At 51.6% G+C, this 27,933-nt stretch overlaps 11 protein-coding genes across 11 annotated transcripts; 7 read left to right on the forward strand and 4 right to left on the reverse strand.

Annotated features, from left to right (window-relative positions):
• Window positions 1-937: 937 nt before the first annotated feature.
• On the forward strand, window positions 938-2,182 carry P152DRAFT_392997 (Rtt106-domain-containing protein; the record flags this gene model as incomplete). Its single annotated transcript, XM_033676173.1, has 3 exons — window positions 938-1,175; window positions 1,254-1,568; window positions 1,623-2,182. Coding segments are annotated over 3 exons (1,113 nt in total), but the record flags the coding sequence as incomplete, so codon positions are not given.
• Window positions 2,183-2,843: 661 nt separating this feature from the next.
• Window positions 2,844-4,954, forward strand: P152DRAFT_279142 (alpha/beta-hydrolase). The gene is made up of 7 exons (XM_033674907.1): window positions 2,844-3,187; window positions 3,239-3,243; window positions 3,291-3,551; window positions 3,602-3,700; window positions 3,751-4,159; window positions 4,205-4,568; window positions 4,621-4,954. The coding sequence occupies exons 1-7, from the start codon at window positions 2,942-2,944 to the stop codon at window positions 4,722-4,724; spliced, it is 1,488 nt and encodes a 495-aa protein (XP_033536199.1). The 5' UTR covers window positions 2,844-2,941; the 3' UTR covers window positions 4,725-4,954.
• Window positions 4,955-5,329: 375 nt separating this feature from the next.
• On the forward strand, window positions 5,330-6,813 carry P152DRAFT_456838 (inosine monophosphate dehydrogenase). The gene is made up of 3 exons (XM_033679097.1): window positions 5,330-5,581; window positions 5,653-6,184; window positions 6,236-6,813. Exons 1-3 carry the CDS (start codon window positions 5,521-5,523, stop codon window positions 6,639-6,641), a joined length of 999 nt encoding a protein of 332 aa, XP_033536200.1. The 5' UTR covers window positions 5,330-5,520; the 3' UTR covers window positions 6,642-6,813.
• A 347-nt stretch (window positions 6,814-7,160) lies between these two features.
• P152DRAFT_432659 (glutathione-dependent formaldehyde-activating, GFA) lies at window positions 7,161-8,133 on the forward strand (the record flags this gene model as incomplete). Its single annotated transcript, XM_033677444.1, has 2 exons — window positions 7,161-7,319; window positions 7,416-8,133. 2 exons carry the CDS (start codon window positions 7,161-7,163, stop codon window positions 7,788-7,790), a joined length of 534 nt encoding a protein of 177 aa, XP_033536201.1. The 3' UTR covers window positions 7,791-8,133.
• Window positions 8,134-9,963: 1,830 nt separating this feature from the next.
• P152DRAFT_500481 (membrane transporter) lies at window positions 9,964-12,678 on the forward strand (the record flags this gene model as incomplete). The annotated part of the gene is made up of 11 exons (XM_033682309.1): window positions 9,964-10,116; window positions 10,182-10,521; window positions 10,571-10,660; window positions 10,911-11,052; window positions 11,109-11,513; window positions 11,563-11,666; window positions 11,723-11,786; window positions 11,887-11,917; window positions 12,058-12,070; window positions 12,210-12,298; window positions 12,356-12,678. The coding sequence occupies 11 exons, from the start codon at window positions 9,964-9,966 to the stop codon at window positions 12,494-12,496; spliced, it is 1,572 nt and encodes a 523-aa protein (XP_033536202.1). The 3' UTR covers window positions 12,497-12,678.
• Window positions 12,679-12,972: 294 nt separating this feature from the next.
• Window positions 12,973-14,402, reverse strand: P152DRAFT_393416 (acyl-CoA dehydrogenase NM domain-like protein; the record flags this gene model as incomplete). Its single annotated transcript, XM_033676198.1, has 3 exons — window positions 12,973-13,019; window positions 13,072-13,610; window positions 13,687-14,402. 3 exons carry the CDS (start codon window positions 14,400-14,402, stop codon window positions 12,973-12,975), a joined length of 1,302 nt encoding a protein of 433 aa, XP_033536203.1.
• A 494-nt stretch (window positions 14,403-14,896) lies between these two features.
• Window positions 14,897-17,337, reverse strand: P152DRAFT_480736 (uncharacterized protein; the record flags this gene model as incomplete). Its single annotated transcript, XM_033681776.1, has 3 exons — window positions 14,897-15,915; window positions 15,991-16,039; window positions 17,275-17,337. The coding sequence occupies 3 exons, from the start codon at window positions 17,335-17,337 to the stop codon at window positions 15,083-15,085; spliced, it is 945 nt and encodes a 314-aa protein (XP_033536204.1). The 3' UTR covers window positions 14,897-15,082.
• Window positions 16,915-18,771, forward strand: P152DRAFT_456843 (mitochondrial carrier protein). The gene is made up of 4 exons (XM_033679098.1): window positions 16,915-17,534; window positions 17,592-17,633; window positions 17,691-18,116; window positions 18,172-18,771. Exons 1-4 carry the CDS (start codon window positions 17,388-17,390, stop codon window positions 18,505-18,507), a joined length of 951 nt encoding a protein of 316 aa, XP_033536205.1. The 5' UTR covers window positions 16,915-17,387; the 3' UTR covers window positions 18,508-18,771.
• Window positions 18,772-19,051: 280 nt separating this feature from the next.
• On the forward strand, window positions 19,052-20,660 carry P152DRAFT_432673 (GTP-binding protein ypt1). The gene is made up of 5 exons (XM_033677445.1): window positions 19,052-19,227; window positions 19,460-19,583; window positions 19,678-19,725; window positions 19,818-20,045; window positions 20,105-20,660. Exons 1-5 carry the CDS (start codon window positions 19,217-19,219, stop codon window positions 20,297-20,299), a joined length of 606 nt encoding a protein of 201 aa, XP_033536206.1. The 5' UTR covers window positions 19,052-19,216; the 3' UTR covers window positions 20,300-20,660.
• A 469-nt stretch (window positions 20,661-21,129) lies between these two features.
• On the reverse strand, window positions 21,130-23,490 carry P152DRAFT_392636 (polysaccharide deacetylase; the record flags this gene model as incomplete). The annotated part of the gene is made up of 2 exons (XM_033676157.1): window positions 21,130-23,291; window positions 23,346-23,490. The coding sequence occupies 2 exons, from the start codon at window positions 23,488-23,490 to the stop codon at window positions 21,130-21,132; spliced, it is 2,307 nt and encodes a 768-aa protein (XP_033536207.1).
• Window positions 23,491-25,128: 1,638 nt separating this feature from the next.
• On the reverse strand, window positions 25,129-27,665 carry P152DRAFT_456846 (Di-copper centre-containing protein). The gene is made up of 3 exons (XM_033679099.1): window positions 27,422-27,665; window positions 25,649-27,370; window positions 25,129-25,592 (listed from the first exon to the last, which is right to left on the reverse strand). The coding sequence occupies exons 1-3, from the start codon at window positions 27,461-27,463 to the stop codon at window positions 25,416-25,418; spliced, it is 1,941 nt and encodes a 646-aa protein (XP_033536208.1). The 5' UTR covers window positions 27,464-27,665; the 3' UTR covers window positions 25,129-25,415.
• Between the last annotated feature and the right edge of the window lie 268 nt (window positions 27,666-27,933).

Here is a 27,933-nt window from a genome sequence, read left to right on the forward strand (position 1 = left end):
AGCTCTAGAACTCGCGCGGCCATTTCACGCAGACGTGCGTGGGTAGGGGGGAATCCTTGAGCGTCACTCTCAAGTATCCAGTCGACTAAAAACCTCTCTTGCACCGGTGTAAGGCGTTGGTTCGATTGTTGAGCTGTAGAGCGCGATTGCATGCCCTTGAGGCGGTTTTGAAGCGTAGCTCGATTGACCTTGAATAGGGCCGCAGCTTCATTTTGTGATTTGCATTGACCGGTCTCTACGGCATGGATAGCCTGTAGGAGTATCTCCTCTGAATTTGACATCGTAATACGATATGGTGGTTGAGATATTACGCGTTTGGTGATGGTGAAGATGGTGATACTGGCCAAGTAGGTGGTTGGCCAACAGGCAGGGGTTCGAACTTAATGGCAGAACGTCACAAGTCAGGAGTCAGGACAAAGCAAGCAGCCGGCGGAGACTGGAGTCGATTCGACCCCTGGGCCTTGGCGTCAAAGGGCCAAATCGTGCTCGATCGGGTTACATAAGCGGCTCGAGCCATACTGGAGGGCAGCATCACCGCAGTCAGGGCGCGGTGCTTGTTTGAGACTTTGAGTGGTTGAATACCGTTTGTATGCAGTTGCTTGACGCGCCGCCAACACGTTTCCTGTGTCATTCACGTCTTTTATTCATGCTGCACTAAGTATTTCCAAATACACCACCACGGTCATGGCCTCGAATAGTCCGGAAAAGCTCCTTGAGAAAGCGTTTTCTGAGCGCCCAAACCTTCTCAATTGGCTACAACTTTCCCTCCGTTAGTGACAGGTCGCATGCTGTTGTGGAGTCGAGTGTTTGAATAGGGGTGCTGACCAGATCGCTAGAATCCACTCCCGCTGTACTTCCCTATATCCAGGAACTCACAACGTTCGTTCTCGACCTCAAGAAGAACCAGAGTCAAGCCAATGATGAATCCTCACGAACCTCGAAGAAGCGGAAGCTCGACTTTGATACAACTCATACGAATGGCGCGAGTGGCTCATGGTTAGACGCGAGCGCCTCGCCGGCAGTTAGCATACAGGATGTTGGGTTCCAAATGCCGCAGCGCAAGAAACTCAAACTCGAGTGGTTAGGCTTCTCGTCCTCGGCACCTAACACCGGGGGCATACGTGCAGTTGGCAACAGTGGAGATGTTGAATTTGGATTGTCATGGCAGGACGTTGGTATGTATAGGCTTACATTTCATGTGGCATTCGCATCAGATCAGTCTCAAAAAGAATCGCCAGCTAACTTCCCTCAAGACCAGATGTTCTGTTTACCTGTACCTGAGAAAGCTAAGCCTTCATGGAATTTCGTCGTCATGCCTGTTTCATCTTCCAACCGCGAACCGATCTTATGGAATACTCCGGAACCTAGCAAGAAGGATATCGAAGCAGGGACCGCGACCATTCAACCCCAGACGACGATTGACTCGATAAATCAACAGTTAGCTGGAATGAACCCTCCAAAACGCGTACATTTGCCCGATTACGAAGAGTTTTGTGGTCAAGATAACAAATCTTACAAGAAGGGAGAAAAGAGAGCATGGGTGAGGGCATGGAGGGGGACAAAAGATGGTGAGTGTCTTCAATAACGGGCGACTTTGTTGCATATGCTGATCCTCTTCTCAGGTTATCTCTTCTTCCTTCCACAGGGCATTCTATTTGCGTTCAAGAAACCTCTACTTTTCATACCCCTTGAAAACATCGAGTCGATCTCATATACGTCAGTCGTCCAGATAACGTTTAACCTCGTGGTCTCATTCGTGGTTCTGGGCAACGAAGACCCAGAAGAAGTGGAATTCGGGATGATCGATCAGAATGACCATACGCCGATCGATGCCTACGTGCAAAAACACTCGCTTCAAGACACCAGTATGGCAGCCGAGAGACGCGCCAAGAGGTTGAACATCAACCCTCCAGAGGGAAAGGGTACTGAAAATGGAGATTCGACCGAAAATGCCCAAGGTGCTGCTGATGACGGTGCTGATGACGAAACGGAGCTTCAACGCGCAGAGCGCCTATTGCAAGACGCAGAAGATGATGAAGAGGAGGATTACGATCCTGACGCTGAAGGGGACAGCGATGATAGTGAGGGAAGCGAGGGAAGCGAGGGCGAAGATGCTCACGGCGGAGGAAGCGACATCGAGGAAGTCGATTCGGAAGACGCTGAAGACGACGACGAAGATTAATATTACCAGTAAGACGACCCAATTTCGAAGATCTACGGAAATTTCGCGAATCTCATGCTCGAAAAGGACAATATAGGGGGGCGTGAACATCACTGCAATCCTGAATTCCTCCCCTGGGGCCCGCAGGTTCATCCCAGGAGACCTTTAGGCTGCGTTCAGTTGTACAATATCTCCTGATGAGAATGAAAGATGCCCGAGTGCCTGTTGATACTCCACGTCTCTATTTATACCGGAAAATGCACATCTCGCAAGTTGCAGCGATTGGCTGCAGCAGCCTAGGAATTTCATGAGGAGAAATGGCTCTTTGAATTTGTAACCTGCATCAGAGCGGAAGGAGTCTTTTAAAGGTTAGCGCCACCATCATTGTATTCTATTATACCATGTCCTTTCTTCATCGTTCCCGGGCGACCGCGTGTGCGAACTCCCCGTCTCTGGTTACGCCAAGCGAAATAGATTGCACCCAAGTTGGTGTAATTCTATCAGGAATATCCTTCCCAAATGTAGATGAGCCCTTCACCAAACATTTGACAACTCTAAACAACGTTGTTTACGGGATCGCATAATTAGAGCAATATGTAATTTTGCCGTTTTGAGCTCGCGTTCGGATTCCAATTACGGATCTGGTCTCGACGCTCTGCCAAGTTCGCTGATTGAGCGTTGCAATATGATATAAAATGATCCATTGTCCAGGCACAGGTGGAGCTGGCGAACTCCATCGTCTGCTCAGCCTATCGTTTTAGCCATTGAGTCTATTCCAAAATGCGTGTCACACTTGCTGCTGTGCTCCTGTCTGTTTTGGTGGGCGAAAGCCAGGCAGGGTGGAAGGTAGGCGAGCCCGTCCTCACGACCAGTGGACTAGCCGTTGGGCGCGCCTCTTCGAAGCGGAGTGGCGTTTCTGAATATCTTGGAATTCCATTTGCCTTGCCTCCGACAGGAGAACAACGATGGGCTCCGCCGAAGCAACTGAACAGCTCCGATGGGAAAGTAATCAATGCAACCAAATATGTATGTCCCTGCACGCATGTGAGATGAAGGAATGACTGACGCTCATAACAGGGCCCGTAAGGATCATAAGACCCTCATTCCTAAGCTTTTCTGAGTATAGTAGTTCCTGTGCCGAGTCGGCGTCGCTCCCTTATCGACTGAATCCGAGCTCGCCACCACCTGCAAACATTGGAGCAGCCGAGAATGAGCAGGATGAGGACTGCCTCTATCTCAATATTTGGACGAAGCCACAAACGGGAGAGAAAAAGAAGGCGGTGATGATCTGGATCTACGGTGGTGCCTTTCTCGTTGGAAGTGCAGCCAATGCTGTTTACAATGGCGCTTCGTTGGCAGACGATGAAGACGTTGTTCTCGTGTCACTGAAGTAAGCCGTGAATTTCAGAGGACCAATTAGCCGCTGACGACCGTCCGCAGCTATCGCCTTGGTGTCCTTGGATTCCCCGGAGTGAATATTCCAGAAAAGAACCTGGGATTGCTAGATCAGCGAGCTGGCGTCGAGTGGATCAGAGACAAGTACGGCTTTGAAGCCACACAGCCAAGTACTAGGGTGCTAAAGTGAACAGTATCGGACAATTCGGTGGCGATCCTAATCGTATGATCCTGTTCGGGCAATCTGCGGGAGGCGCATCGGTCGACTTCTTCTCGTACGCGTGGACGGAAGATCCCATCATTTCTGGCTTTATCCCACAGTCTGGCTCTGCATCTATTATACGGACTGATATCACGACCAACAACAGTCTAAGCTTATGGTCGGATTTGTCCAAGACTCTAGGATGTGGTGCGGTGACTTCAGAGGCTACCATCGCAAACGCCCTCCCGTGTATGCGGGCAGCCCCTGCAGAGGCGGTGTTGAATGCAACCGCTCCAAATTCCTCAGGATCGACGATTGGAACCTGGGGTCCAATGATTGATGGTAAGACGGTGTTTGCGGATCTCGAGGCGCGGTCTGCGGACGGAAGATTCGTCAAAGCGGTTCGTCACCAGTTCTATAGCTTGATACTCCGCTAACTGTTATAGCCGATGCTTGTGGGAAACACGAATAATGAAGGAGCTACCTCTGGCACCGTGGTTGGCAGCCTCCAAGCTCGCCTGAGCAATTGTGCATCTGCAGAGGCAGCGCAAATTCGACGGGATGCTGACGTCCCTGCATGGAGATACGTGTATTCCGGAGAATTCCCCAATCAAATTATCGGTCAAAACATAACCGGCGCGTGGCACGGCGCAGAGATCGCTTTGATCTTCGGGAACACCGGTGTTAGAGGCCCAGATACCGAGATCGAGAAGAAATTGATCAAGAAAATCCAATCTGCGTGGAGCGGATTCGCGAAAGACCCGAAACATGGCTTAAGCCAGCTGGGATGGCCACTTTACAACGCACAGGGTAAGATCATGAATTGTAGGTCTGCGAACCAATGCTAATGGAGATTCTTTAGGGGAGACCGTCGTCGTTATTGGCGGAAAGGACTCGGACGAGATCACATTCGAATCGCCGTCCGTGACTGACGGGAACGCGTGCAACACCCCTCCGAGTGTTTGATATTCGTCATATCGGGCCGGAGGGCGTCAGTGTCAATGTCTGTACTCCGTACAGCTCCTTGGATTTCCGCGAAAGGGCAATCCTGCGTATTCAAGCCATTGTTGCGAATGGCCATTTTGTAGTAAATACTGATGTTATCAATTCGATACGATATGTCGTTTTCGAATAAGTAGGCCGGGTTTGTGTGTCTTGAAAAGTCCTATTCTGGGCCTACGAGTATGGATGAATATGGATCAAGGAGAACTGAGTTGATATTTGCGCATTGTCGCCTGTAGGCTTGGTAAGTCCCTTAATTCCCCCCGGATGGAACACCTTGCTTAGTACCTAAGGGGCCTACTTGATATCTCTCGCTTTTCGAGATGCTGATTCCCGGGCTCTAACTCCGTGCTGTTCCTGGTGTTCTCATCAGTCCTCGTTGCGGCCTAGTACCATATTGTAACACTTGTCGGTACGGAGCACATGTATTTCTCTTCCTCCCTGGACTCCGCTACGGTTATTTCGGCGGATCCGGGTAGGCTACCAGAATCACAAGCGTGGGGTTGCTCCTTGAGCTTGGACATCCCCCCTCCGGATTCCGGGTTCCGGAACCACACAACAGCGACCCGACCGAGCGTGATCCTCTCCACTTGAGCAGCTCCGTTCTAGCCTCGGGACGATCTCAGGGACCTCAAGCTTATGAGATATTTACCAACCTCTCGAGACCCTCGTCATGGCTCCTTTATAACTTATTCACTATATTCAAACGTCCTTAGGAAGTCAAAAATTTGAAAAGATACTCCTCGTGGTATATTAAATCATGGTCCTCAAAACTTGGTTAACCGAAACGATCGGGGTGAAGGTCCCCATCGTGCAAGGGGGTGAGTTCCCATTCTAGTAACCCCATCCTGCTGGTTAGACCGAGATAGGATCTAACACCCGTTCTCTTCAGGTATGCAATGGGTTGGAAGAGCGGAATTAATCAGCGCCGTCGCGAACTCCGGGGCACTGGGCTTTATCACCGCTCTTACTCAGCCTTCGCCTGAGGACCTCCGAAACGAAATCCGAAAATGCCGGACGCTGCTCAAAGATCCCAGCACGCCTTTCGGGGTGAACATCACCATGCTCCCGGCCATGAACAAGCCCGACTATCTGGGATACGCTAAGGCTGCGGTTGAAGAAGGAGTCAAAGTGATCGAGACCGCTGGAGATCCGAGTGCAGTCCTGCCATACCTGAAGGCGAACGGCGTGGTGATCATCCACAAGTGTGTGAATCTCAAGCATGCACTCAGGGCCGAGCGATTGGGAGTCTCGGCGATCTCAATCGACGGTATCGAGTGCGCCGGCCATGGAGGAGAAGACAACATTACGAGTCTCATGCTCCTCAGCCTATGCGCACAGCAACTGAAGATTCCTTATATCGGATCCGGCGGTTTCGCCGATGGGCGCGGTCTCGCGGCGGCACTGTCCCTCGGTGCTGCAGGGTAAGTCTTGGTCAACTCAACCGCATTCTGGTCACTAATATTAGTTTGCAGAATCAACATGGGCACTCGATGGATGTGCACCGTCGAATCACCAATCCACCAAAACGTCAAGCAAGCGATTGTCGATGCTGATGAAAACTCGACTGTACTCGTGCTTCGAAAGTTCCGTAACACCACCCGCCTTCATAAGAACAAGGTCAGCCAGGAGGTTTTCGAGATTGAGAACACCAAGCTAGACGTCGAGTTCAAGGACGTCGCACACCTGATGGCGGGCTCAAGGGGGAAGAACGTGTATTCCACGGGAGACGTCGATGCCGGAGTGTGGTCTCTAGGTCTTTGCGCCGGTCTCATTAAGGATATTCCAACTTGCGCCGAGCTGACCGCGCGGTTCGAGAGGGAGGCAGAGCAGATCATTACTTCTACCCGCGATTTGATTAAGCCCAGCGCGCGTTTGTAATTGAGTCCTGATCGGTTGTGTTGGCGTCTAGATCACTAGATGCTTAGAACGCGAAGGATTGCTTGATCCTCTAACATTCTTGTATAGTCTGGCATTGTATGCAGATAGCAACCCGGCCACATACTCATCCATGGCTTGATATAAATGGATAACAATACAGCATTCATGGTCCGTGCGTTCAAAGTCTTCGGCGAAACGGAGCGAATGTAGGGTGTCAAGCTGATTGGACATTGAAACACAAATTTTGACGGATTTGGCGCCCCTAGGGGCTAGGGCGTAATGTTTCTGCACAGGGATGCCGATACGAACAAAAGAAAAACAAGTTGACTCATAAAGGGCGCAACAGATCCAGCCATGGAGGGGTAGGGATTGATTTTTCTACAGTATATACTGCGACCTCGCGTAAGACGCGTAGCCCTGACCCCTGTCTTACCTCATCTAGCACAAGTATTTATATTCATCAGTGAATCCAAGCACTTCTGATTTCCTTCTCTTCCACTTCATGTCCATGTTTTCAAAATGACACCTGCTGGAGAGAACCCGAATTATCCATTGCTTGGCGGCTGTGGTTGTGGTCGCATCCGCTATGCAATCGAGGTGGAGCCCCTGACCGTACATTGTTGCCACTGTACTTTCTGCATGCGGGAAACCGGCTCAAGCTATGCGGTCAATATCCTCGTCGATTCTTCGAAACTGAAACTGCTTCCATCGAACCCCCCTCCGCCCGCGGAAACGGCACCCGCTTCGAGCTCAGAGAGCAGATCCACGGACGAGAAAGCACCCGCCGCATTGGCGACAGCAACGACTTCGGAAACCATCGAACCGATTCCCATGCTCATCCCGTCGTTCAGCGGACTGGGCCAAACGATCTTCCGCTGTCCCAACTGCTACGTTGCGGTTTGGAGCCATTATGCAGGAGCCGATTCTCTGGTTAGCTTCATTCGGGCCGGCACTTTGGACCGAAAGGATGTGATTGTACCCGAGCTGCACATTTACACAAGCACGAAGCAGCCGTGGGTTATCCTGCCAGATGGGGCGCAAGCTTTTGAAGAGTTCTATGACTGGAGGAAAGTGTGGAAAGCGGAGAGCAGAGAATGGTTCGAAGCTGTTTTGAAAAGTAGGGCCAGCGAAATGCAGATGAAGCAGTGAAGAAATGCAAAGGTTATACTAAAGGAGAGGTACTCGTGGCTTCAGCTGGTATTAGTTAGAACTCGACTTGGTCGTCAATGATCAGCATTCATACTTTCAATTTCTTTCATGTCGTCGGGACTCAAGTCAGGAGACAAAGTCAATTGCCGTCATCCAGTTCGCCCACTGTAGTGTGTTTGTCGTCTCCTTGGAATTAATTAATACCTTGTTGAAATTATATGCTGTTCGTTAATACCCTCGGTCGAAATAAATGGCACAACAAAGTACAGCGCACATATTACCCGAATATAACTCTCGACAGTAGGATGCCTGCTCGGCACCATACAAATGTCCACCGTATGCCAACGAAGCCTTCTTCTCGCCTTGAAACTGCTCATCAACACTTATGTGAAAGCGAACTAAGACTCTGAAATGCAACACGATGGATACCCAGGAAGGCAGGAACTTCGTAGAGAAAGCAACCGGATTCGCACTAGCACTGATGACTGAAGACTTGAAGTATTAGTAACGGAATGATGTCAACTCTTGGAATCCTAAGAATGAGAAGAGGAGATGTCTAATTTCTGGGCTGTGCGAGGAGTGTACCTATCTCCAGAAGTTCAGATGAGACCCTCCATATTGTCGACTTGAAGCAAAAGTCCAAAGCAACAGATTTGATCCCGTCCAGTTTGGCAATTTCAGCTTTCAGTACTCCGCAGCCATCATGCCTTATCTCGGGGCTCGGAGGATTAATGAAATGCGGATTAGCAGCGTCTCATGGTGGAACAATGGACCAATCAGGTAATTTCGATTGAACACTGCTTACATCAGCCGTCCGTCGCGTTTAACTTTCGATGGACACCTGCATAACTAGGTCAAGGCGATAATCGATAGATCCATCGAGATTCGAGTCGATCCTGTCGGTGCCTCACTTTAGAAGGACCGAGAGCAGATAGACGATCGGTTGATTAACGATCCGCACCCTACCGAAGCTGAAGTGCTGAACGGAATCGGCAGCTTCTGCCGATGATGTCATATCTACTCCATGCAATTCGCTTTGGCTTCAAGTTTCCTGCAGCTCCGGAGGCTTTGGATTAAGGAACTAGCATACGGAATACCTCGATCCTGAAATCTTTGAATCTCTCAGCCTCGTTGGAGCCGGAACCAAGAGAGCTGATAGGCGCTAAGAAGGCGCGGCAGGAAAGGCTTTATTCCCCCCAAGGAAGATGAGAAATGACGGCGTGCACTCCACATCATCCGAAGCTTGGAACCTGGACCTTGGATGGTGTGCTGTTCAACATTCAAGGGATTCCTAGCAGTCCAAATACTGTACGGAGTACGAACATGGAGTGGAGTATTACCGCAGAGCGATGGTCACTAGCAGAATCGGGCAGAACCAATTGGCTGCGGGAGAGTTCCAGAATTGAGGTGCGGGATCGCCAGGCTTTAAATCGTTCACTTAACATGGTCCCCCGGCCGTTTACATTCTTCCTCTGGTAATCCATTCATAATTGGTACGCAATACGGGTATTATGCTCCTCATGCTACTGGTCAACCGCCCCCCCACACTACCAGACCCCATGATCCCATCAAATCGTGAACGATTGAACGGGTCAACGACTCAACGGGCAACAAAGACGACGTAGCCGATAAATCGAACCAGTGGACCAATAACATCGGTACATCGGTAGGCACCTGTGCAGCCCTCCGAGGCTCCGACCATCCTGGAGCCCCACAAAGATGGCACTACTGCACGTTAGATGCTTCGCCCAGCCTTCTGACAACCACTTGCGTAGTACGCTGACCAGACTTTAGCTCCAATGATTCGGTCAGAGAACCGGGATCCCGACGGCATGGCCAACATGATCAATAAGAGCACCCGACTACCCTGGCCCTGAAGGGTAAGCGTGTGGATCTTGAAGATTCATACCTCGACTTTTTGTTCTTCTTTGAGGAATTCCGAGTTATTACTTGCTCGGAGCTAAAGCAGAGCCGCGTCCCTCGAACTTTCTTGAAGAAGCACCTGGACCATTTTCTCAAATACCTTGCAAGGAAGGTACAGCCGGTGCTGTAGCTGGTACTTTGAAGTTTGACTGAGTCAAGCATCTCGGGAATCCTAACACTTTGCGCCGCATTCCTGGATTACATTCGAAGGGCTTCTCCAACAGAACATACGCAACATACCATAATCGCCATGGATACCAAGGAAGAAGAAAAGGCGGTGGCCGGCACCATCGCCGACCCTGAATTGACTTCGCTGGACTCGGCAAGCTTGATAAAGGGCGATATCCTGGGCCAAGAGTCCACAGATCCTGTGCTGAATGCGAAAATGAAGCTTGTCAACGACGTGAGCATACTTCCACGCTCTTCGCGCCTCTCGCGGGAACAAACCCGACTGACAGATATCCGCAGACCATTGAGGAAATCGGATGGACTGGCTATCAAACGAAGCTCTTTTTCTTGAACGGTTTCGGATACGCGGTCGACTCGTTGATTCTCCTGATCCAGTCCATCACAGCTAGTCAAGCGGCTCTGGAGTTCCGAGCGACTTTCGCCGAAGGCCAAACGATAGCCGTGTATGTCGGTATGCTTGTTGGCGCACTATTCTGGGGTCTCAGTGCGGATGTGATCGGACGAAAGTTCGCATTCAATTGCTCTTTGATGATTTCCTCCGTATTCGCTATCGCCGCAGGCGCCAGTCCAAATTGGGAGGTGTTGGGTCTCTTCAACTGTCTCTCGGCTTTCGGATCTGGTATGTCGATACCCGATTGAATCCGGTAACGTTTTCTGACTGACTCCAGGCGGAAATCTTGTCTTGGACACGGCGGTCTTCTTGGAATACCTTCCTGGGCAATATCAATATCTTTTAACGCTTCTTGCGGCATGGTGGGGTAAGTCGCATTTCGTTTACAACTCGAAGTCTGAATTGAGAGGAAAGCGTTGTCAACAATCTCTGGATGGATCATTTTGATTGACACGATGCTGGACTGCGGTTGCTGTGGTTGCAGTCCGCCGAATTATGGTGGCGTTCAATTTCATGTCACATGATCTAGATACCCGCTTGGCCACCCCCGACTTCTCTCCTGACTTCTGTCGACCAAAAGATACGAGCAGCAGAAACTGAGTACTGACAATTCTTAGGCGTCGGACAATTGACTGTTGGTTTATTGGCATGGGCTTTCATGCCTAAATGGTCTTGTCTCGATTCCGACAGCTGCACTTGGCAGAACAACAAGGGATGGCGTCTTGTCTGGTTTGTATCTGGAGCCCTTGTACTGGTCATGTACGCTGCAACCCTGATTTCTGCCTATATTGAGTGTTCCCTAACCGGTTCCACAGGTCGGTACTACGCGTCACCGTTATTCGCTTGAAGGAAACCCCGAAGTTCCTGTTAGGAGAGGGCAAAGACGATGAGGTCGTCGAAGTCTTGAGCTCGATTGCGGTTAAGTACAACCGCCCTTGCAGCCTTACCGTTGAAAGGCTGCAAGCGTGCGGTGTCACAGGGCAGCCCGATGGACGTCGTGCTTCGCTCTCCCACGCCAGGAACAAATGGTCCATCGGCGAGATCACTGTGCATTTCCGGGGCCTCTATGCCACCAAGCGGATCGGTATATCCACATCCCTCATCTGGTTCTCATGGTTATTGATTGGACTTGCTTATCCGTTGTATAACGTCTTCCTACCAATATACCTCAAGACCCGTGGCGCTCAGTTCGGCGAGACTAGCGAGTACATCCGCTGGCGGTGAGTCAGTCCGGATTCCTTTCGGCGCTTTGTACTAACTGGTTGGCAGCAACTATGCCCTGGTAAATATGGCCGGAATTTTTGGGCCGATTCCCGCGGCCTATATGGCGAAGTCTCGGTACTTTTGGGGAAGGAAAGGCACCATGATAATCGGTGATAACTGCGCTTCGTACCAAGGCTGGTGACAGAAGATGCTAACACATCTTAAGGGGCCATCTTGACTTCGATATTCTTCTTCGCATACACCCAAGTCCGGAGTGCTGATCAGAATGTGTACGTGGATCCTTTACCCGCGTCTTTCGGCTGTCATGATAATCTGCGAGGATTAAACACGCGAGTCATGAGAATTACTGTTACTAACGTCTAATTCTAGGGCATTTACCGTCGTGGTCAATTTCTTGCTGGTAAGCTCATTCCTCTTCTTTTATTTGATATTGGTGGCTCAAATGGGACTCGCTGTGTTGCCTAGCCCTTTACGGGCCCATCAATTGACTCAGTGGAAATATCTTCGTGTTTGTTGATCACAGGCTAACGAAAATTATAGAATATTTATTACGGTTAGTCGCCATTATATTGAAATGCTTCTCGTGATGATGTCCCTTCAAGGACCTCGTTCGTGGGCTGGCGGGTGGTGTCTTGCATAGGCACACCTGAGTGTGACGAGTTTGCGGCTCAGTCGCTAACCGAGCTATGCAGGCACACTCTATGCATTCACTCCTGAAGTGCTACCAAGCGCACATCGTGGGACTGGCAATGGAATTGCAATCGCGTTGAACAGATTCATGGTGGGCCAAGATCCGCCCCGAAAAGCCTAGGCGTCCAACGCTAATGAATAACCCTAGGGTATAATGTCAGCGGTCATTGCGCACTTCGCTGACACAGCCACGTCCGTTCCAATCTATATCTGCGCAGCTCTTTACATTGTAATGGCCATTGTGGCCGCCTGCTTCCCCTTCGAACCGCACGGCCGACGAAGCTCTTGATTCCATAGCGACTACAGGATAGAACAGCAAGTGGACTCCAGATGGGGGAATTGGCAGTAGGTACGGCCAATTCAGGGTATTATTTGGTTGCGATTATTTCTGGGAAGGGTGGCTTTGTGATGCCGAGCCCTACGGCCTTCGTTGATAGTTAGTATGATACCCAATACAAGTATACAACCAAGACTCTAACTTTTCATCATGCTCTTATGGTTATATCTTTCAAGTATCATGTTCATTGGCATTTTGGTATAGATATGAAAAATTCGACTTCTGATAATATAGGAGAATTTTCGAAACCCTGGCAGGTATTCCGCTGGTCCACCTATGTTGACCATATAGAGGCGCTCGTAGCGGTTGGGATTCAGGGAATCTCAGGGTCATCAATCACCATTTCCAACGATAGTGTTTCCAACTTTGGCCCAGTAATGAGTACAATAGATCGCCAGCTCATATGATACATAAGTTAATCGACCCCTTTATAACTTGCCCTCTTGCTTCCGCCCACCGAATCCGAAGAGATAAGCTGACAAGATTATTAGCGACAGGCGGGCCGAAATGGACTGTGCAACACTTACCGGCAACTTTTCGCATCTGGATCTGCTCACTACCTTCCGTGATCCTGTACCTCCGGTGATGTCTCCAGATATGCTCAAATGGCCTATGGCGACTGTACCCATTCCCACCATGGGTTTGGATCGCGAGGTCTGCGGCCTCGCAGCACAGCCGGTTGCCCCAGTAGTTGCACATGGACACTTTGTCGCTGATGCGCTTCTCGACCTCCGTATGGTGCATCCCGTCCATCTCCGTGGCCGTCTTCCGGATCAGCTGGCGCAACGCCTCCGCCTGCGTGGCCAGCTCGACCAGCGGGAATTGAATGCCCTGGTTGTGGGAGAGCGGGGTGCCGAACGGCTGGCGGGCGTTGGCGTAGGCGACGGACTCGCGGATGCAGAAGAGGGCAGCACCGAGAGAGGAGGCGGCTTGACGGATCCGGTTCTCGTGGACGAATGCCTGGGCTACGGCAAGACCGTTTGTCGGGTCGCCGAGGATGGTGCTCTCCGGTACCCAGACATTATTGATGGAGACGGTAGCGTGGTCTGTGGGCATGTTGAGAGTCCTGTGCGGTCGCATTAGTCCACTCTGCCCGTCGATGCGTTGGAGCAATGATACTTGAGATAAAAAGGGGGGCTTACCATTCATAGCTGACGACGTCGAGACCCGGGGTGTGCCTCGGGACGATGAAGGCAGTGATGCCTCGCGCACTTCCATCCTTTCCACTCGTCCTCGCAAAGAGGATGCAATGCGTGCAGTGATGCATGCCCGTCTGCCACTTCTTCGCACCATCGATCCTCCAACCCTTGACACCGTTCCTCGTCTCCGGTACCGCCTTGGTTTCCATATGCGTGGCATCGCTGCCATGGTTCGGTTCGGTCAGGCCAAAGGTGGTCCTGAACTTCCCTTCCAGCCTGAGCTTGATGAATTCTTCCTTCTGCTGTGGCGATCCAAAGTCACGGAGCATGACGATGTCCGGGAAGTTGCCAACAACGCTGTGCTCGTTCTGGAGGTCGTTGAAGAGACCCAGACCCTTGGATGCCAGATACTCGCGGATGACGCTCATCCACAGATTGCCGCCGCGTCCGCTGCCGTCGTTCTGGCCGCCATATTCGACGGGAAGATTTAGGCGGAAGAATCCCGCTTTGTCGGCACGGTTCTTGGCCTCAACCAGCAGATCCTCCCACTCTTGGCGAGGAAGACCGCCGTTGTCCCAGTCGGTCCGGGCGTGCTCGCGGCGGTGGTCGAAGAAGCGCTCATTGTCGTCCTGAGCTTGGAGGGGCTTAATCTCGCGGTCGATGAACTCGTCGAGTTCGTCAATGAATTGGAGAAGCGGAGCCGGAAGGGAGAAGTTCATGGTATTCTCGGGCTTGACCTTGGACGCCATGGTGGAAGAGGTGGTCAGGGAGGGGATGGTAATGGATTCGGATTTGGTCATTGGAATTGATGTGATCCTACGGGGGATCGAATGGTAGTGGGTATCTATAGAAGGCAATTATGCTGAGGACTAAGTACCGTGAGATGAGAAGATGCATTGTGGACGTCGATATATTTGCATTCGGGTTGTTGTTACGAGATTACCTTGGTCTTTTGCGGTTACCGGAGCTTACAGATGCCGCCGTAGTTGCGGGGAGAACTTGCGGGGAAAGGAGAGAGACAAGGGAGTCAGGGAGTCCGTCCGGACTGCGAGTCAACATCATTACACATCCAGGCTAATTTGACACTCATCGCCGAAAATTGCCGTAGTTCCCGACTCGGATGCGTGCTTAGTTAAAATGGTCTGACAAGCTCACCATTGCGACATTGGGAGTGGTAATACATTGGAAAAGAAATATCGACACTTATATGGCGACTGGATGCGGTGGTTATGTTCAAAGCATCACACTACGATCCGCTAAACCCCTTACTTCTCCACATAGCTAGATCCATCCCACGAATGCAGATTGCAGTAGGGGTGACAACAATCGGTGATCCCTTCAAATAGGTACGTTCTGTGGCACTGCGCTTTACGAAAGCGGTCCCTCATCAACGAACGTTTTAATCGCCGCCCCCGCCGTCGTCGCCTCCAAAGTCTCCACCGCCATCCTCGTATCCATCCTCATACCCATCCTCGTGGGCATCACCAATTGCATCCCCAATCAACGCCCCACCGACCAGTCCCGCACCGAGACCTAGCGCAGCACCGCCGCCAGCTCCCATTCCTCTTCTCCTACCGCCGCCACCGTAGCCTCCGCCATACGGGAATCCACCATGCCCACCATGGGGACCGTAAGGCATGCCGTGGCCCTGATTATAGTAGCCGTGTTGTGGAGGGTAGCCGTATTGGCTTTGATGAGGACCTGGGTAGTATCCTCCGCCTCCTTGGTACCCTTGTCCTCCTGCGCCTATCGGGAGTTTGCCCTGGGCTTTCCCTAATAACTTCCCGAGGAGGCCACTCTTCCTCCCGGAACCTTTGTCGCTGACTGCACCATATTGTTGTGATGGATCGTAGGGACCTGCAGGGCCGGGAGAATGTGATGGTCCGCCATAGTTAGGCGCAGCGCCCTGAGGCCCACCATTATAGTAGCTGTCGGATGCGCCTCGTCTCGCGTTTTCTTCTTCTTGGAGTTGTCGTGCAATACGCTCATCGTCGGATATATTGGGCTGACCGGATCCGGATGCCGACCCTGTGTTCTGAGGGCTGAATGGGTTGTTCGAGCCCAAACGGTCTCCCTTTTCCGGCCCAGATTGTCGGGGCGTGTCGTCGTACGCGGGGGGGGGAACTGGAACTGCGGATTCAGAGGCCGGAGGAGGGTAGATTGGCTCTGTGGGCCTTTCCCACTGTGACTGCTTTGTATAAATGTTCACGTAGAACCATTCTTTGTAATGCTCTAGGCGCAACATCAGCGCTTAACTTTAGACAGAAAGCAACACGTGGAGCGCTATTGCTCAGGGATAAAGCCTACCATTCCATATCGCCTTCCACCCTTCCGGAACCTTAATAGGGGGTGGTCCCTACGGATAGCGGGTTAGCCGAGCATTTGCACAGTAAGGGGCGCAGAGGAAAAGGCAGAAGAATTGGATGTGGGGTAAATCGCAGCCAGGTGAGTGAAGTCAGTCGTACCGGAGGCGGGGTAAAAGTTTCTGACATCTATCGTCTGATAAGGAGATCTTGGCGAGAGACTCGTAGGTTCGAGTGGGATATAGGAGATGATTGTATAGGACTTAGTTATGGTATTCTGCGAAAGTAGACTTTGGGCACAGAGAAATGTGAGATAGCTTGACAGTTGACACGATGCTCGGGATCTTATGGATCGTCTTTCATTGTGTCAGGGTCTAGGGGATGACGAGTTTGCCACTGGGAACGTGCGTGGAGAGATCGATGCATCCTCACGATTACTTTGAGGCTAGATTCCCGCACCGCCTGTACATACTAACTCATCATCATGTTATTTACCGGTCGACCACCTAAACCGGCAGAACCGGCAGAATACTCTTGATTAGAGGCGGTTGGGGGTTGTATCTACCTGTAAAGAGAGCCTCTTGCCCGTTTTGTTTGCGTAAGCTGTGGCTCAGCAAGGAAGTAAACGACAGCAGAGATGATACAGTTAGGTAGTAACATCACCATCGCCGGTGCTTTCTTTGCCATTGTACGCGTCCTGGAGTGGCCTGGGGTCTTCTGGTCATCCTTTCTCAGCCGCGTCACAGGCTCACAGCCACAAGTTGATTGCTGGGGCAGTGGGTACGGCCGTTCAGACAGTTCTCGGTTTCTCCAGCACTAGGGAGTAGGGAGGGAGGCCTCTTGATCTTTGAAGTAGTTTCTATTGTATCCCTGAAAACTTTCCTTGATTCCCGCACTGGAATTATCAAAAACCGGTCTGGATAGCAAAGTGTGAATTGGAATGAATGATTTCTTATTCCCTCTGGCCAATCGCTTCGGCCAATGTGGGGAGGTATAAATTGGTAAGTTATTTGCTCCGTGTGTTGGTGCTGGTGGTGTCCTGTGACGCTGGATCACGTGCATGCACACATTGATGAGCTTTCCGGTTGGAGATGGCAACGGTGGGCGAGAGGACCCAAAGGTGCAGCTTTGATTGTGAGCTCCGCCGCGACTTCTTCCGAATCGAATTCGAGGCCTCACAGCATTAAAAAAAAGTTTCTCTACACGCTCTTGATCCATTTGCGCGACGTCACTCCCTTCGATTCTCCTCGACACCCCATTGGGGCCCCGTTCACTATCGCGTATATACGTCCTTTGCGAGATCATCTTTATCAATCGTTCCCAACCGCATTTCTCCGCTTGCCATCGCCATCGCTGCTCCTCGGAACCGCACTGATACTTCAGTGATACCATCGGCTCACAATGGCTCCTCGACCTTCAGACATCGCGGCAAATGCTGCCGTCCAAGCTCCTGGATCCTCCACCAAAGAGTTTAGGAAGGAGAGCACGGTTGCTCGATTTAGCGGCGCGGGAACTGCTGGTATCGCGGAATTGCTCGTCTTCCACCCTGTTAGTCGATACCGAACATGAGCAGTTACGAGTCGACGTATCCTTACCATTAGATAGGTCGACACAATTGCGAAGCGATTGATGAGTAACTATGGAAAGGTGGGTTCCAGTTCCCTTCGGCGTTAAAGAAACAGTGGCTCATGGCGCTCCCTACAGATTACGTCCGCCGCGCAATTAAATACTGTCATCTTCAAAGACAAGGCCGCGGCCCCGATAGGATCGCGATACCTAAGCCTGTTCCCCGGATTTGGCTGGGCTGCATCATATAAAATCCTCCAACGAATCTACAAGTACGGAGGTCAACCGTTTGCCCGCGACTATCTGGCGAAAAATTACGGCAACGATTTTGACCGGATCTTCGGCAAGGGCAACGGCAAGGCGATGATGCACGCGACTGCGGGCAGCTTGATCGGCATCGGAGAAATCGTCCTGTTGCCGTTGGACGTGTTGAAGATCAAGAAACAGACCAACCCCGAGGCCTTCAGGGGGAGAGGAGTGTTTCGGATCATCGCTGACGAGGGCTTTGGTTTGTATCGCGGATGGGGCTGGACTGCTGCGAGGAATGCGCCTGGAAGCTTTGCTGTAAGTGAATTCCGATATGCTTGTGAGATATCAATGCTGAAAATCCCTCGCACAGCTCTTCGGCGGATCGGCCGCTGCCAAGGAGTACCTTTATAAACTCGAGGATTACAACACCGCTTCTTGGAGCCAAAACTTCGTCGCTTCTATCGCTGGTGCTTCTGCATCTTTGCTCGTCTCCGCTCCTCTGGACGTTATTAAGACAAGAATCCAAAATCGAAACTTCGACAACCCCGAAAGCGGATTCCGGATCTTGTCCAAGATGATACGACACGAAGGTCCTTCAGCATTCTTCAAGGGGTTGGTCCCTAAGTTGTTGATGACCGGACCGAAGCTTGTCTTCAGCTTCTGGTTGGCGCAAACGCTGATCCCAATGTTCAATAAGGTCGTGTGATGAAATGGAAGGGAAATCATGGTGTCTTACGGCGTTGGAATCATGCGGATTTAGCATACTAGGCAGCCACGGCGTTACCTTCCATCGGATAGACTTTTGGGTATTCCGTACATAGAACTCTCATTTACCGTGTAATTGCATGATAGATCCCGCTCCGTCTGTGGTTCATACTATGCGAACATTGTGCACACTAGGCATTCACTACAATGTCTTAGAAGATCCAAGCATGATGTGCCAACGTGACTTCGTGTCTTGGGGGAAGTTACACGTAACACCTGGGTACTGTTAGGCGGTTAGAATAATGCCTAGAACTACTGTAGGAAATACTGAGGTCTGAGATGCTGCCACTAATGAAGCGAGAGATCATCACATCACGTTCACATCCAAAGGAGTTGTGGCCCTGATGTTCCTGTTGTCATCTTTGTCATAAATGTCACCTCACCCCCAAATAGATCCGGAATAGGCTTAGCGTGACGTAGAGGGCCATGCCTCCAGCTCCGGCCAGTCGCTCACTCCTCAGAGACATGAAACCTGAACGAAGGCAACACAACGTCAAAGAATCTCGCACCTATCATCTACCCTCATTTCCTACGCACTTTACGTTTCACCGCTGACGTCTCTTCCTACATCTGATAACGATACCCAGTCCCGTCCTATACCCATCGTCGCCTGGCCCGTACGGTCGTGTTCTTCGTCCAGCGTCATCATCATGAATCCAGAGTGGTATGTCGTTCACCATCCCTCAGCGCGATGCCCCAAGCTGCTCGAAATTCATCAGAGACAAGAGCGCTGACTTGAACTTTAGAGTATTATCATCCTTTACGAGCCTTGACGCTTCCTATCCATCGGTCCAGAGACGGAACGTCCACTCCGCCATCTCCGATCCCCACAACCGCGCAGCGCTCAGGTTCCATGATTCGGGAGGAACGACGATCTGACGATTCTGCCATAGATACGATTACCTCTTCAAGCTGCTGCTTATCGGAGACTCGGGCGTTGGAAAGTCATGCCTGCTCCTGCGATTTGCTGACGACACATACACGGAATCCTACATCTCCACCATTGGCGTCGACTTCGTGAGTCCCCCATTCTCTTCGTACTCGCCGTTTCAGTCGCTCGTTGCCGACAGGTCGAAGCATGTTGCAGCCGTATCACTGACTCCCGATGCAGAAAATCAGAACGATCGAACTCGATGGCAAGACCGTGAAGCTACAGATTGTGAGTATCATCCCGTTGCCGAGCTCGTCTTTGTCATATGCGAAATCGTCCTCCCTGCCCTTTGTTGTCATCCTCCAGCTGACGGATCGCAGTGGGACACAGCGGGACAAGAACGCTTCCGCACCATCACGTCATCGTACTACCGCGGTGCTCACGGAATCTGCGTCGTCTACGATGTCACGGATATGGATTCCTTCAACAACGTCAAGCAGTGGCTGCAAGAGATCGACCGATACGCCACCGAAGGCGTGAACAAGCTGCTCGTCGGAAACAAGAGCGACATGGCTGACAAGAAGGTCGTGGAATACACGGTCGCAAAGGTTTGACCCCTCTTGAAACACTGCCTAGTTTGACGGTATATTGATGCATACGTGTTCAGGAATTCGCCGACTCGCTCGGCATCCCCTTCCTTGAGACGTCCGCCAAGAACGCGTCCAACGTCGAGCAAGCCTTCCTGACAATGGCCCGCCAGATTAAAGAGCGGATGGGAACTACCGCCAACCAGAACAAGGAGAAGATCAACATCGGCCAAGGCCAGAGCGTCCAGAGCGGAAGCAATAACGGCTGCTGTTAAGCGGTGTCCGATCAGTATGCCGCGCCCCTGCGGACGACAACACGCCGCAGATGGTCGTTGCACCGAAAGGGGACGCGGGGGAAAGGTAGAGAGCGTGGATGAGCAGCATGAGCATCGATAGGGCCGTCTCCTATAATACGCATTCATGCCATGCGGATGGATATGAGTGAAGGGATATTTTCGAAGGGGTCGGCGGGAGTTCTTAGGTTCGTGCCGAGCGTGTTTCGGCAGCCACTTGTCCGAGAGGGTTTCAGACAGTAGAATGTGCCGTTTTATCACGTCCAGTAGTCCTGCTCAACGGATCGCGGTGATTGTCTCTTTGCTGTCGTCAGTGTTGGGCTTGTTTACTTGGGAATATATGTCAATTAGCAAGAATGTCAACTTTACGTTCTCACAATACGGCGATTAACCCACCATGAGATACTGTCCAAGTGTGCAATACTAGACACGCTGCTTTCGCTTTTAGCTCCAGCTGAGCTATACCACTCAGGAGCGGAGATGCTGTTTAGAACTCAGTTGCTGTAATAATATGCAGAGATTGGAATTAAGCGCTCCATTACAGGCCACGGACAATCCAAGGCATCCAATTTATCCTTTGCGGATCCGTGGCACGTTGATATATTACCCTTGATCATATCATAGGGAGCAGGGAGTAATGTGACAGCGACCGATTCACCTCAGAAGAGTAACTCCAAATCATTTATCTGACATTAGGCCCATCGACCATCCAAAATTTTGATAGCCGTCCATTACATACTCCCGTTAAATTGCCTCAGTGCAACGATACCCAACGCTTGCATCCTCTGCATCATCCATTAGGCACCGGCCGATTACAACGCCGGCGCATTCGGATCCTCCATACACTGATCCACACGCATCAACTGCTTGCCCGTCGCCTTCGCAATCTGAATAAACTGCCTCAGATATCCCACGGTGCTCGGGTACAGATAATGCAAGACGACCAAGTTCCCCCCCTTGGCCACGTCCCGGTTGAACGCATCGAGCTGCTTCTCCGGCGTCGACGTCTCCGCCCACAACCAGTCCTCGACGTCGACGCTCCAGTTGACAATGTACGGGCTATCGCTTCCCGTGGCCACGGCGAGCCGCTGGCGCATGCGGGCACCCTCGTTGCCAAATGGCGGGCGGAAGTACGGGGTGTCCAGCCCGTTGAGCTGCTCGGCGACGGCGGCGATATCCTCGTTGTATTCCCAGTCGATGGCGTTGTTGTCGGGAAGACCTTCCATCTTCGGGTGGGTGTAGCTATGCAGCGCGATCTGGTGGCCTTGGGACATCATTTCGTTGTAGACGTTGCTGAGGTTGGTGGACGCGTCTCGGAGCGGAGCACCAACGGTAAAGAACGTCACCTTGATGCCCTCTTCCTTAATGACGTTCATGACTTCCTGGGCGTACTCAGGTGAGCCGTCATCGATGGCAAAGGCAAATGAGTTGGGGCGCTTGCAGGCGAAGACGAGGTTGCCCGATGCCAGCTTGCTGGGGATGGTAAAGCCGGCAGGCACAGAGGGGACGATCTCGACTTTGGAGAAAGTGGTGGGCTCAGTGGTATACCATGCCTTCAATGAAACGCCTATGACACGACTCAGGTTGATGTTGAAGTGCGACATGGGAATATAGATGTCGCCGTTGCTTGCATACCGGGCCGCCTCGAGCGAGTCCCACGTTTCGGGGTACGGGGCAATCGCTTCGCTGCACTGAGAGTTATGTTGCTGCAGCGAGACGGTGAACTTGGTGGAGCCGCTGTACTTGACGTGAAGGTACGAGCCACTGTAGTCGGACAGATCCCTGCACGAAGCAGAAATCTGGGTATAGAATGAGTAGTCCGCATCGGTGGAGGTGATCTGGAGCTGCTTGGTGCCCCAATTCAAAGTCATTCCCTCATCCCCCCCATGCCAGAATCCAAGGGCGTTGCTGCCGGAGTTGGAGAACTCGTCGATGACAAGGGCTGCGGCAGTTCCCGATGGCGCAGGGACGGTCGCGGTAGGGCCACCGGGGTTGCTTGTGGTAGGAGGGACATATTCCGACCCAGTGCTGCCGCAGTAGAAGGACATAGGTCCGAAAGTGACGGCCTTGTTCACCGATCCAAAGAAGATGGTGGAGACCTTCGTTAGGTCCAAGCCCGAGAATTGGGAGAACGGGATCGTGTACAGCTTCTCCGTACCATCGAAGGTCCAGCCAAGCTGTTGGGTGGTCTGATAAGCGAACTGGGCGTCCTCACCACCGCAAGTGGAGGGAGACGAGAGTTCGATCCCGAAGGTGGTGCCAGAAGCAGCCTTGATACGAAGCGAGATTCCGCCATACACATTCTGAGTGTTGGTGCAGCCGGTCTTGCTGTAGAAATAGGAGTCCGTATTCTGGGGTGTCAGGGTTACGCGATTGTTGGCAACGACAATAGACTGCATCGTTCCATCGTCACTAGTCGGCTCAATCATCGCATTATAGTACAAGAAGGTCAGTCGTGACTGGGAGGTCCAATCATCGATCAACAGATTCTTGCACTGTCCTGTTGGCGAGGGAGTGGATGATGTAACCAACGTTGAGCTTGGCTGTTTTGTGGAGGTTGGCGGGATGACAGTATCAGATGATTGTCCTCCACCGGCAGCGCAAACGAATTGAATGTTTCCGAGCTGCCAATTTGTGGTTGTGTCCGAGAAACCGGACCAGACGAAAGCCGTGATGGCATTGGCGTTCGCACCGGAGAAGGAACTTAAAGGAACAGTGACAGTCTGGGTTGAACCGGTAAGTCCGCTAACGAACGAGTATGCGCTGTTATATGAGCTGGCGGAGCAAGAGGTCTTAGATTGAACCTCAAGGGCGAGTGATCCACCTGCGGGCCCTTTGATCGAGAATGAAATGGCTTGGTGTCCATTAGTAGAGGCTGTCTGGCATGCGAAGGTCTCATAGAAATATGAGCCGGACTTTGGTTTGAACGTCAAAGTGCCACCGCTGGCGGAGATGGATGTCATGGATCCATCATCTTCATGTACGATCAGCACTCCGATCTTTCCCCACAAATTGGGGCATAACCTACCGCTCGTCCATTCGTTCAATGAATTCGTGTTGGAAGACCAGTTGGAGAAATTATCGATTACGCGATTCGAACAGCTTTGGGCCGTGGATAGCTGGGTCTGGAGCAACAGAGCCGCCACAGCAGTGGCTATATAGCCAGACAACATATTGGAAAGAAATCCAGAAGCGACTGACGGAATAAGCGAATGAACGAGCACAAAGACTCAAGGACAGTCAAGAAAAAGCGAGTGATTTTTGAACGAAGCCGCAACGAAGGACGGTATGAATGGTAGAGAAGAGACAGAAGGCGCGAGCATCAAAAGGAGCAGGCTGGGGTAAGTAAATACAGACTTCGAGAGAACCATGGGTCCCGGTCAAGCAACATGGTTTTGGGGCTCAATTAACAGAGCACCATGTATCATTCACGCATCCGTCAGAGCTCTCAAGACCTAAGGGCAGACTCAGCAAGGCAAAAGCGCCAATACTGGCACGGCGTTTCAGTCGGATGAGCCGGTTGGCCCGACCCGAACAAGAGATTTGAGATTGGCGACTGGTGGTCCAGTGATGATGGCCGGAACTCGGAAGGAAAAGCCTCTCTACTCTCCACCATCAATTCTCCCTCCATCCTCGCTATATTATGTTCGAACTCGAAGTCAGAACTCCTCAGCTCCCATACTTTCAAGCCCTCGGCGCCTCAACCGCTCAGTAGGAGGGCAGGCAGTCCCAGGCAAGGGATTTGATCAGTCGACTGCATGCCATTCACATCAGATGGCTTTAATGGGGAGGGCACGGGAAGGACTGGGTGAAGCGGCGATGCGTGATGCATGTACATGGGGCGGAGGTATGGGTTAGCCAAGAATTTGACCAGCAAAATCATGCATTTGCTTGGAACTTGGATCGTGGTCTAATAGTGTCGATGGAACGGTAGAAAACGAGACGAAGAACGGGACGGGAGCTGCAGTCGATGGAAACATGGCAATTGGGAAGCAGTTTCTCGGCTGCCGGGTTCGCCTGGAGGCTCGAGATTATCGTGGCGCTAACCGCATTAGGCCAAATCCCCTGATCGTTTGTATGATTAACTGGGTAGGGCACACAACTCCGGCTTAGCGCCGTCCGGGTGGCAAGGAGAGTTTTTTTAGATTGTAGCGTCCCCGGAAACATCGTCCCCCTGACAAGGAAACAAAACGAAGAACAAGACCTGCCAAGTCCCAACCACGCCAGCCGGAATCGATGTTAGAGCGGTACGGCTTTCCGACTTCAGACGATGGCGCTTTGGTGGCGCTTTCTGAACACCACTCCCGCGAGCTTGTGACACAGAAAATCTCAGGAACCGTGTGTCATGTGTGACTACGGGATACAGTATCTGGAAAGTCGGGGATATGATCGACCATTGAAGTCCTCCAAATGGACCAAATCAACAGACACGAGGTTGTGGAGCAAAGACAATCACCTGCCCTAGAAGCGTTGCATCGCGTACGTAATTCGCGTTCTGTGTTAAGCAGGACGGCCTGAGATCTCGGCACAATCCTGTTGTCGGTTGTCCAGACTCCAGAGGTCCGAAATAGTGCAGTCAAGAGTGCTTGGCAAAGCTAAATTTGCAAAATCGAATCATGGTTAAGGCCTGTCTAGTTGCCATACTGATACAACTGAGTTATAGAGCAATATTCCAGTGCTGTGGTTCCCGTCCATTTGATTTAAACCCGAGCTTCAACATCAGGAATCCAGAATTGTCCTGCCACGGATGCACAGCATGTCGTATTGCCACGCTCATTTAATGCAGTGACGCCAGCAAAGTTGCGAGAACGTCCATAATAATTACTGAATATGCGTTGCCCGGGACTGAATATCCACTCACTGAGTACAGAGGGAGGAGTCAAGTCGAGTGGAGGAAAGAGGAGTGGAAACGTCACAAATTGATTCGCCCTGGTATCACTGAAGCGTATCCTAGGGTTTCAACGGCCGTGTCACTGCATATTGTGAATTCATGCTATCGTTGAGCATTATCAGAGCAATTCCAGAACAATTTCTACATCAATGTAGACGGGAACGCCACTGCAACAAAGAATGTGGCTTTCAAAACGCTTGGTTTTGTTTAGAAAGTGTCATCATGCGTCAAACCGCACTGCTTGCCTTGGGTGACCTGTGTCGCATTTTGATAGTCGGTGTACTCAGGCAACGAGCAACCATCAGCATAGTACTTGACTGTCCCAACCGCCAGAGAGACCTTCAGAGAAGGGAGGCTTTCAAGAGGAACCTCCTCACCAGTGATCTGTATGCACATTAGTTTCCTTTGGTCGTTCTCCGAGCGCAGAATGCATCACCCACCCGTATGACCTTCCACGTCAGCCTGTCCGTCAGATACTCGTCCACGGCCTTGGGATCGATGGCATCCAGAGGAGTCCCGCTATCTTCAATATGATCCAGGATCGCCTCCGTAATTGGCACCTGTCCGGTTGCCAGCGACCCCTCCGTGAGCTGCCTCCGACAGTTCTCGCAATGCGGTTCTTCCTCGTCTTCGGGGAGAGGAGAGCTGAAAGTCACCACGCACCCGACATATGCTGGCACCACGGCGGTGCTGCCGCTCTCGCCAATGTAGATTTTCACAATGTATTGAGCTCCGCGATCCAGTTCCAGTCGGGAGTAGCGCACGTTGACAATGTAGTCGGGCATTTCAATGAACGAGTGGTCATGCTCTTCGGTTCCACGTGCCTCTGGGTCCTCCGGCACGCCCCCGGCATTTTCCGTGGCAGTGAGGGGAGGAGCTGACCGTGGAACAGAGGCTGGCATTGCTGGTGCCGCCGTTGTGGCGGTTGATCGTGCGGAAATAGGAGCTTGGGTTATGCCTCTCTCTGCCGTAGCAATTGAAGCTACTGCAATAGGCATTGCCTGTGCCGCAGACTCGGCGCTCGTGACGTTTTCTCCTTGTAGAGTAGGGTCAGAAGCAGACACTGCTCTCGCGACCGTTTCTGCGACAGCGGGTTCAGATGCAAGGGCAGACAAATCTGCCCCTACTGCTATAGGAACAGGTGTTATGGTAGACGCAGCGGCAGCCAAAGCTCGCTGAATAGGAGGCTGTAATGGGCGTGTTTGATCAAGCCCAAGCACTCGTTGGCGCAGCGGGCCGTACAAACCGTTGATCTTTGATCTGATGGCATCTAGGTACAGCTGCTGGTTGAACCGACCGCTGCGCTGGTATTCGGGTAGCCATGGCTGAAGTTCCGGATACGTGTATCCCAGTCGAGTGCAGTAGCGGACATCATTCGACGTGATGAGCGTGTAGTTGGAGTCCTTGTTGAAGGGCTCTAGTCCATCTGTTCCTCGTTCGCGGATCCTGGGATTATTGTCGAACCAAGCGGTGGGGTTCAATTCTTGCCAGAGAGCGAGCAAGCGGTCCACATTATTGTGATGCATCCAGAAGATCGGATCAAAAGCCGCCACGCTGGGAGAAGCCATATGCCCAGGGTTTCCAAATTGGCCATCGCCCCCGGTCCAGACATGAACAACGTTGTGTACAGATTCTAAACTCAAATATCCCGCAGGTCTTGGAATGGCCGAGATCACCTGAGTGGTAGCAAAAATATGGTAGCTGACAGCCGCAGGATAGGTCAGCAGGCGATACACGTCCTCCTTCATCGTTGTATCCCGGGTGTTCGGGTTGCCGTCCTTGTCGTTCAAACTTAGGTAGCTATTGATGAGGTCGACGTTCTGCACCCCATCTATCCAATTCTCTTGTCCTCGGGGGCATCTACTCGTTGCTCGAGTCTGATCATACCGCACGCTGCGAGACGGTTCATTCGGAGTGTTGACCCGGCCGCTGGCAAAAGTCTGATTCTGCGTCAGGTGATACTCATGCATCGGATTCAGAACCCTCTGGCGCCCTCCTGGTCCATCCACATCAATCTCAACGTTGATGCAGATGTCCGGAACCCGCGCCGAAGCAGTATCCCAAAATGGGAGTCTCCATGTGTCCGCAGCTTGTCGAAGTTGCGGTTGTCTGGACGAAGGATATCGCTCAATTACACGGAGCATAAGCTCGTAGACACGTTGCTGTGAATTGATCAGGGCACATTCCACTTTGGGAGATCCCATTCAAATTACCTCAAAAAGGAGCAAATAAGCTCGGTGCCAGGTTGGGAACATGATGGAATTGTGATAGCAATAGCCACGACCCTGTCCCGGACGACTAGCGTTCGCGTCCCACGTCACATAAGGTTGCCCATGTATGCCTAATTGAATGAGTCAGATGTTGCGCGGTTCACCTAGCCATGACGCTGATCCAGGGAGTTCTTACCAGCGATTTGAAAGTAGGACAGCTTATCTTGAATGTCCATATCCTGGAAAGACCGCATAGCAAGAACGAACAGCGAGACTTGAGATGCGCTAGCAGCATCACGGAACCACTCATTGAGTTCGCGTCTGATTGGTACTGACCCATTTGGGCCAGTCCCGGCACGAATTCCTGTGATAGCATACGACATAGTGCAGGACTCTGAATATTATGAATAATTGACTTGATGAAAGCTGTATAGACAACCCCTAGGGGAGACCATGGTAACCACATTACTTATACCCAGTTCAAGACGAACATCGTGCACCGAACGAGCTGAACG

The sequence above is a fragment of the Eremomyces bilateralis genome, assembly GCF_010015585.1.
Source record: "Eremomyces bilateralis CBS 781.70 unplaced genomic scaffold P152scaffold_5, whole genome shotgun sequence".
NCBI classification, from domain to species: domain Eukaryota; kingdom Fungi; phylum Ascomycota; class Dothideomycetes; order Eremomycetales; family Eremomycetaceae; genus Eremomyces; species Eremomyces bilateralis.

Excerpts from the sequence above, each read along its gene's own strand:
- P152DRAFT_279142 (XM_033674907.1), top strand. The coding sequence starts at position 2,942 with ATGCGTGTCACACTTGCTGCTGTGCTCCTGTCTGTTTTGGTGGGCGAA. Across the intron at positions 3,552-3,601 it reads GTTGTTCTCGTGTCACTGAA|CTATCGCCTTGGTGTCCTTG; the intron begins GTAAGCCGTGAA and ends GACCGTCCGCAG. Across the intron at positions 3,701-3,750 it reads GTCGAGTGGATCAGAGACAA|TATCGGACAATTCGGTGGCG; the intron begins GTACGGCTTTGA and ends TAAAGTGAACAG.
- P152DRAFT_456838 (XM_033679097.1), top strand. The coding sequence starts at position 5,521 with ATGGTCCTCAAAACTTGGTTAACCGAAACGATCGGGGTGAAGGTCCCC. Across the intron at positions 5,582-5,652 it reads GGTCCCCATCGTGCAAGGGG|GTATGCAATGGGTTGGAAGA; the intron begins GTGAGTTCCCAT and ends CGTTCTCTTCAG. Across the intron at positions 6,185-6,235 it reads CTGTCCCTCGGTGCTGCAGG|AATCAACATGGGCACTCGAT; the intron begins GTAAGTCTTGGT and ends ATTAGTTTGCAG.
- P152DRAFT_456843 (XM_033679098.1), top strand. The coding sequence starts at position 17,388 with ATGGCTCCTCGACCTTCAGACATCGCGGCAAATGCTGCCGTCCAAGCT. Across the intron at positions 17,535-17,591 it reads AATTGCTCGTCTTCCACCCT|GTCGACACAATTGCGAAGCG; the intron begins GTTAGTCGATAC and ends ACCATTAGATAG. Across the intron at positions 17,634-17,690 it reads TGATGAGTAACTATGGAAAG|ATTACGTCCGCCGCGCAATT; the intron begins GTGGGTTCCAGT and ends CGCTCCCTACAG.
- P152DRAFT_432673 (XM_033677445.1), top strand. Across the intron at positions 19,726-19,817 it reads AGACCGTGAAGCTACAGATT|TGGGACACAGCGGGACAAGA; the intron begins GTGAGTATCATC and ends GACGGATCGCAG. Across the intron at positions 20,046-20,104 it reads TGGAATACACGGTCGCAAAG|GAATTCGCCGACTCGCTCGG; the intron begins GTTTGACCCCTC and ends ATACGTGTTCAG.
- P152DRAFT_456846 (XM_033679099.1), bottom strand. The coding sequence starts at position 27,463 with ATGTTCCCAACCTGGCACCGAGCTTATTTGCTCCTTTTTGAG. Across the intron at positions 27,371-27,421 it reads CTTATTTGCTCCTTTTTGAG|CAACGTGTCTACGAGCTTAT; the intron begins GTAATTTGAATG and ends ATCAATTCACAG. Across the intron at positions 25,593-25,648 it reads TGACGTGGAAGGTCATACGG|ATCACTGGTGAGGAGGTTCC; the intron begins GTGGGTGATGCA and ends ATGTGCATACAG.